At 36.8% G+C, this 8,242-nt stretch overlaps 1 protein-coding gene across 5 annotated transcripts in view; it reads left to right on the forward strand.

The window, feature by feature from the left end:
- Positions 1-8,242, forward strand: part of WDR7 (WD repeat domain 7) — a 409,927-nt gene that overhangs the window by 50,717 nt on the left and 350,968 nt on the right. For all 5 annotated transcript variants that reach the window (XM_006139909.3, XM_006139908.3, XM_027767915.1 and 2 more), the window contains 4 exons: positions 283-385; positions 3,889-4,030; positions 4,268-4,516; positions 5,570-5,790. In XM_006139909.3, the coding sequence (XP_006139971.1) occupies positions 283-385; positions 3,889-4,030; positions 4,268-4,516; positions 5,570-5,790 (715 nt within the window). The remainder of the gene's footprint in view (positions 1-282; positions 386-3,888; positions 4,031-4,267; positions 4,517-5,569; positions 5,791-8,242) is intronic.

An 8,242-nucleotide genomic window follows, 5' to 3' on the forward strand; every position in this document is an offset into this window, starting at 1 on the left:
CTCTGGGGAGACACCCCCCCCAAAAAAAAAAAAAAAAAAAAAAAAAAAAAAGAAAAGAAAAAAGGAAAAAAAAAAACCTCTCAAAAAAAATTAGGTGGATTTTTATTTGAAGGAGGATATTTTTATAACATTAATTATTTAATGTAATGCCTACATTAAATTAGATATGATTTTAAAATTCTCTTTTTTTCTCTACTATCAAAACGTTTCCTTTATCATATGGAATGATAAAATATTTAATGTTAGTATTTTAATTGAATGCTGTATTTTTCCCATTTTCAGTTGCCTTCCAGCTAGTGATTCATTCCGCAGTGATGTGGGCAAAGCAGTTGAAAATTTAATTCCTCCTGTACAACATAGACTCTTGGATCGAAAAGATAAAGAGGTAAAATTGTTCAGGTACCATTTATAATTGATAGTTACATTGAAACGTTTCCAGAACTCTCTATAGGTATCTTTTGGAAGCTAAGCCTTTGAGATATTTAGTAAAGCTTAAGGCCCTGTTTTAGATGTAATATATTTTAACATGATCATGATCAATTATAGGCACCTTTCAAAATGTATTTTTTTTATTTTCTTTTTCTTTTTCTTTTTTTGGAGAGCTTTTTGTTATAGGGCTCGTGTGCTCACCAGGAAGACAGAGAGAGACAGGGAGACAGAAAGCGAGAAATCACCCCCGGGGGGATGGCCATGCCGCAATCCTTTCTCCTCCATTCTCCTCTCGGGATCTTGGGCATGCACGCACACGTGCCTGGCGTGAGTTTAAGCCACCAGGTCCAGGACTCGAACCATGGTCGACTACGTGGGAGTCCAGCGACATAGCCATTACGTTAACTGCTGGTCCCTCAAAATGTATTTTAAAATAGACATTATATGTCTATGAAATAGCCTTCACCTTTCTTTAAGAGTACAGGTGGTCTCACACTGATAATATATTATAACATCCTCTTTGGTAAAACTCCTATTTGTGGTATAAGTTTATTTTACACTGTCATTCAGTTATAAACAGTGACAGATATAATTTTAAAAGGTCATAAATAATTATGTAATAATTTCAAGTAATAATAATTCATTACTTGAACAAGGCATTGCAGTATCTCCCAAAAATTATGTAGCAATTTAAATCATTAGATGTTAGAAGTGAACGAAAAATACTATATTTCTCTATAAAGAGGAAAATTTATTTAGACTTCTAAAAATCTGCTTAATCTCCATTTGAAGTTGGAATACAATAGCACTTTAGTACTGACTGTTCAAATCTGTGTTTTGTGTAGTAAGAAAGAAACTTTGGGTTTGAAAGTAATGTTTCGGGTTTCCACATCATTATCATTATAACCTTTATGTCCTGTTTTTTCTGTGGAGGGATGGTGAGGGGAAGGGAATTGTTTTTTACTATGAATATTTTTAATATTCTGAATTTATGCATCTATGTACAATTAAGATCTGTTTTTTTTTTTGTTCTCTTAAACTTCTTACTTTTTGCCAACCTGGATAATCAGTCTAGCTAAACTGAGGGATAATGACTTGCGTAAAAACTACACATAAACAAAAGAAGATATTTTTCTTTAAATATCAACTTTCTCTAATGCATTCTAAATTAAAACATACAATGTATATGTTAATCATATGTTGAAATTGTGGGATATTGGTTATTTCAGTTACTGTCACAACTGCTTGTTAAATATATGTATATTATTAATTAAAATTTTCAGTAATTTGAGAAATTTAAAGTAAATTTTTTTTGGTTGCTTAATATATGTAGTATTCATAAGCTATAGTGCTTTTTAGAAAATAATAGCAAATACAGTAATTAGATTATTTTGTTACTAGAATTGACAAAACTGAAGTCTATTACTGTTTTTAGGGAAGGATTCTGTGCTTTGGGCTGGTTTCATGGCCTAGTGGTTAAGGGAGGCAGATCTTACATAGTGACCATGGTTCAAAGCCTGATCCCAGCAACTGCGAACACACCTGGTGTACATGCTGTGCAGGCATGCCCCAGATCCTGACAGGATGGAGAAATGGGGGGGAAGGATTGTGGGGTGACCATGCTCCATTGGAGAGTGCTTTGTCTTTCTGGTGAGTGCACGTGTCCTCTGGCAGTTTTTTAAAAAAGGATTCTGTGCTTTGATATTTCAGTATTTATGAATGAATATTCAGAAATTTAATTTTAGGAGGCTACCACTATTTAATATTTTATTTTTAAACTTTTTGTTTTTTTTTTGATTGCCAGAGGCCTTGTGTTCATGCCAGAAAGAGAGAGTGCACAGGAGAAAGCATCCTGCAATGCAGTGTGGATATGCCGTGATCTTTTTTTCTCCATTTCTCTGTCTCCTCAGGATTTTAGGCACATGTACCCCCATGGCTGGTGTGTTTTTCGAAAGTATGCACCAGACTAATGAAAGGTTTTTGTTTTTAGTAGTTAATAGTTTACATATTAGGCTAGCTTTACAAGTTGATTATGTGACCAAGTAAAATGTTATGCTATTAGTTGAAAAAAATGTATTATTTGGTAGTTAGAAAAGTCATGACCTGTTTTTTTATGCAAAAATGTGTCATGACTTTCCTGAAAACTTAATAATTAAAATAAAAAATGGAGTCCTGTAGTTGTACAAGCTTGGTAGTTTATACTTTAGCTGCTATTTTTAGTGACAAACCAGGAGTTGGCAAAAAAAAAAAAAAAAAATAGAATTTTATAGTTCACTCCTTTGACCTTATACTCAGAGACTTTTCCTATTGGTAAAGAATGGCATGTCTTTGTTTTATTTATGTAATAATAGGCAATTAAGCGAATTTTGTTATGGCTGGTATTCAGTTTTATAAAGCAGAGAAAAAGTATCAGTGTTAATTTTGAAGAAAGAACATTGATACAGTTTTTCTTTGCTTGAATGTTTATGTTATATTAGTTTTGAATATTAGTTGACATAAATACTATAAAATTACATTAATGTATTGTTAAATAATCATGCTATAAACTCTTTTTTTTTTTTTTTTTTTTTTGCCATAGGGCAGTGTTCTCACCAGTGAAAGAGAGACAGACACTGAGAGGGAAAGTGAGAAGTCATTCCCTAGGAGCGATGGCCATGCCGCAATCCCTTCTCCACTCTCCTCTTGGAATTTTGACCACGTATGTACATGCACTCAGCATGATTTTTAAACTGCCAGGTCCAAGACTCAAACCGTAGTTGACCATGTGGGGAGTCCAGCACCTTAACCACTATGCCACCTGCTGTCTTCTGTAAACTCTTTTTTAACTTCAGTACTGAGGCAAAGAACCTAATGTCTTTATTTGAAAGAAAAATTTAATATATGAAATATTTTCATTAAAAATATAGCTATAGGGGCCAGTGGATGGCGTAGTGGTTAAGGGCGCTGGACTCCCACATGGCCAACCAAGGTTTGAGTCCCAGACCTGGCGGCTTGCTTTCTTACTTTCTCTCTCTCTATCTCTCTGGTCAGATTTGAAAAGAAAGAAAGAAAGAAAGAAAGAAAGAAAGAAAGAAAGAAAGAAAGAAAGAAAGAAAGAAAGAAAGAAAGTTAAATAAAATAGTTCTTTAAAAAAAAAACATAGCTGTAGAGAGACCAGCAGTTGGCGTAATGGCTATGTCGCTGGACTCCCACGTAGTCGACTGCGGTTCGCGTCTCGGACCCGGTAGCTTAAAACTCACGCTGGGCACATGTGCATGTGTGCCCAAGATCCTGAGAGGAGAATGGAGAAGAAGGGATTGCGGTGTGGCCATCCCCCCTGGGGGGCGATTTCTCGCTTTCTATCTCTCTGTCTCTCTCTCTCTGTCTGGCGAGCGCATGCGCCCTATAGCAAAAATCTCTCTCTCAAAAAAAAAAAAAAACATAGCTGTAGAATAATTGCATATTCTTTTCTTTCGGCAGTTGCTAATTTGTCCTCCTGTTACTCGGTTCTTCTATGGAAGTAGAGATTATTTTCATAAACTATTAATTCAGGGTGATTCTTCTGGAAGATTGAATATTTGGAACATTTCAGACACATCTGATAGACAGGATGGTGAAACAGGTAATAGTAAATTATGTATAGTAATTTATTAATCTTTAAAACTGAATGTCTTGAACACTTAATCACTGAATAATAAATTCATAATATACATGTATAATTTTTTCTAAAGTTTATACTTGTGGATAATTATCATTTTTTGGTATATTGCTGAGCCAACCAACATTATTTTAATGTTTATACATCTATTTTTAACCTGCACAAATGTGTTTTCTTTTATACAAAACAAAACCTCTCTAGGGTTGGAAATGACAACTTCTGTTAGTTTGCAAGAGGCATTTGATAAACTGAATCCCTGTCCTGCGGGAATTATAGACCAGCTGAGTGTGATGCCCAACAGTAATGAGCCTCTTAAAGTAACTGCAAGTGTGTACATCCCCGCCCATGGACGGCTCGTCTGTGGCCGTGAAGACGGAAGCATCATCATTGTACCTGCCACACAGACGGCCATCGTCCAGCTGCTGCAAGGCGAGCACATGCTCAGAAGAGGTACATGGTGTACAGAGGGCTGCAGTGTTTTCCGAACTCTTGAGCCTGTTATCAGAATGTGTCTATGTTTTGTAATGAACTAATGCTATGAAAAAGTGTATTTGCTAATGTGCTGTGGAGTTGATAGAGTTCAATAAGATATTCAACACCTATTATTGGAATTAATTCCTGTTAGTGACTATAAATAAAGAAGTATCAAATTTTATCTCTGATATATGTTAATACTTTCATCTATTATTAGTTATATCTATGGATTATTAAATAGTTACTACAGTACTGATAATACTGAGTCTAAACAGTGCTGCCCACTAGAAATCTAATGTGAATGATATCTATAACCATATATGTAATTTTTAATTTAATGTAATTTTTTTTTTTTTTTTTTTTGCTATAGGGTACATGTGCTCACCAGAGAGAGAGGGAACTTGATAAGTCACCCCTGCCCTCTCTCCCCCAGAGGTCATGGCCACATCACAATCCCTTCTCCTCCATTTCCCTCTCGGGATTTCAGGCACTCACACACACACACACACACACACACACACACACACGTGCCCAACATGATTTTCAAGCTGTTGGGTCCAAGACTTGAATTGTGTACTCAGCTATGGGATCCAGTGCCTTAACCTCCCTCCATGCCATCTGCTGGCCCCATATGTAATCTTTTAATAGGCATGTTAAAATGTAAAATAAGAGAGGTGAAAGTAACTATGATAATATATGTCATCAATATAGAAAACTATTTTCAACTTGCAATGAATATGAAAATTATTAATGAAATTAAAAATTTTTTTTTTACAATAAATTTTGAAAAATCTTTTGAGCGTTTTACTTTTGCAGCACATAAGAATCAGATTAGCTCCATTCCACACATTCAGTAGTCTCATGTGGCTAGGAGCTACTGTATTGGACACAGCCATTTTAGAAGATCGAATTAGAAACTTTTTCTGTGATAAAATTTATAGCTATTCTGGAAATAAATGTTTACTTTTTACTTCTGAAGCTTTGTAAGACTTTAATTTTCCCATTTTAAATCCAAAACCTCCTCTGCAGGTTGGCCCCCTCACAGGACACTCCGTGGTCATCGGAACAAAGTCACATGTTTGCTATATCCTCATCAGGTCTCAGCTCGTTATGATCAGAGATACCTGATATCTGGAGGTGTGGACTTTTCAGTCATCATTTGGGACATATTTTCTGGAGAAATGAAACATATCTTCTGTGTTCATGGTGGTGAGATTACTCAACTTCTAGTTCCACCCGAAAACTGCAGTGTAAGTCACTTTACATAAGAGATGAATTCACTGTGCTAGATCCAGTTTACGTTACTGTCAGTCTAGAGTAATTTAAAGAAAATGTGACAAGAGAATTAAACTGTTTCAATTTTTTTTTTCAATAAAGTTTTTTGCTATAGTGCACGTGCACTCACCAGAAAGACAGAGAGAGACAGAAAGTAAGAAATCAGTCCTCCAGGGGATGGTCATAGTGTAATCCCTTCTCTTCCATTCTCCTCTCGGGATTTTTACACACGTGCCTGGCATGAGTTTTAAGCCACTGGGTCCAGGACTCGAACCACAGTCGACTACCTGGGAGTCCAGTGATGTAACCATTACACCATTTGCTGATCCCAAACTCTTTCAATTTTAAAAGTAAAATAATAACATTTAGCCAGGAAAGTTAGTGATCATTTACTGTAGGGCAGAGGGAACAGGAAGATGGATATAGTGTTTCTTTCGAGTGTTACTGGCTCTTAAATGACATAGCTTGTCCCTGAAACAGTAGCAGTTTAGATTATTGAATTGTTTCAATTAAAAAAAAATAGTAATTTAAATATTCCCAAAGGCATTCTACAGTCTTCTTATTTTAGGATCTATTCCAGCAAAAACACAGTGAACATGTATTTTTGAGAGGAAATATGTGAGTAGTTACCAATAGAGCCTTTTTAAGTAAACAGTTGTAGTGACAAGGGAAGGAAGTATGACAATCAAGGATCATGATTTTGGAAAATTTCGTACATGTTTGTGGAAGGAGATTTCTTGCCTTTCCTCCCTCCTTTTGGGATTTTGGCCATGTACACATGTGTGCCTGATGTGTTTTTCAAGTTCTTGGGTCTGGGACTTGAACCATATGTGAGATCTGGCTACCTTAACCACCAGGTCTGAGGCTGGGCTCCAGATTGATTTTTTAGTGATATGTTTTAGTTAGGATATAATGTCAAATAAAAAGTTAATAATTTTAGAAATGGGAGGTGTTGGGGATTGGCTCTGTGGCCTGGTGGTTGAAAAAGAAAATGAGGGGCTGGCAGATGGTGTGGTGGTTAAGGCACTGAGCTCCCACATAGCTGACTACGGTTTGAGTCCTGGACCTAGAGGGCTGCTTTCTCACTGTCTCACTCTCTCTCTGTCTCTCTCTGGTGACCACGTGTACCCCATGACAAATTAGAAAATAATAATAATTATAAATAAAATTAAATAATTCTTAAACAAGAGAGAGAGAGAGAGAGAGAGAGAGAACAAGAAAGACAGAAGCACCCCCTATGGGGTCTCATGCTGCAACCCTCTCTCGTAGCCTTCCCAGCAGCAACATCATGGGCGCCCGTGCACGGGCAGCAGGTACGGGATGACCAGGACCCGAACCCCGATCTTCCACATGGCTCCAGCATTTCAGTGCCGTGCAGACTGCTGTGCTATGCTGGCTGGGCCTCTTCTCCTTCCTATTTGTCCCTTCTTCTCTTTTGGTTATTAGTTTCTTATTAAATCACTGAAAAATTGCTAAGTATGTACTTAGATAACCAATTTTGTGTCTTATTTTCATGACATAGATGCCACTGTAGTTGTGCGCAGAAGCTAAAGTATTCTTCCAAAGCCCCTGTCCGAAACTTCATTTCATAGCAGTTATGCTCTGTAGGGAAGGGAAAACAGAGAATTTCAACTCTGAGTGCACAATTAGTGAAATCTTTATTTTTTCAGTGCTAAAGTTGATAGTTTAGATTATTTTATACCAGTGTGGAACAAGCATTTCTGATTTGGTTTTTGTACCTTATATTCTTTTTTTTTTTTTTTGGCTGGCTGGAAAAAATATTTCATGATACTCAAAAAGCACACGAAATTCAAATGTCATATGATTCAAAATAAAGTTTTATTGGAACACATTCTTACTCTCTGAGGTATTATAGTAATTGCTATGGAGATTCTAAGGCTGTCAAAACCTAGAGTATTTACTGTCTGGTCCTTTTCAGAAAAACTTTGTCAGCCCCTTTGTTAGCACTTGGTCATTAGTCTCAGCTTTCCTCCTCATCCTTTGCTGTACATGTTACTAGCGATGCTGCCACGTTGGCAGTTTTATTACCTTATATTCTTCATAAAAATAAAACATTTTAAGTGTTAGATGGATTGTTGGAAAAAGCAAGATGGATTATTGCATAGAAAAACATGACAAATATGTCATGACTTTTCTGACGATCCAATAGTTTGTGGGTTTTTTTTATTTGAATTACAAATGTGATTAAAAAGAAGGTTTGGGGAACCAGCAGTTAGCGTAATGGCTATGTCGCTGGACTCCCACGTAGTCGACCGCGGTTCGTGTCCCGGACCCGGTGGCTTAAAACTCACGCCGGGCACGTGTGCGTGTGTGCCCAAGATCCCGAGAGGAGAATGGAGGAGAAGGGATTGCGGCGTGACCATCCCCCCTGGGGGGTGATTTCTCGCTTTCTGTCTCTATGTCTCT

This window comes from Tupaia chinensis, unplaced genomic scaffold, assembly GCF_000334495.1.
Source record: "Tupaia chinensis unplaced genomic scaffold, TupChi_1.0 Scaffold000012_1, whole genome shotgun sequence".
Lineage (NCBI taxonomy): Eukaryota > Metazoa > Chordata > Mammalia > Scandentia > Tupaiidae > Tupaia > Tupaia belangeri.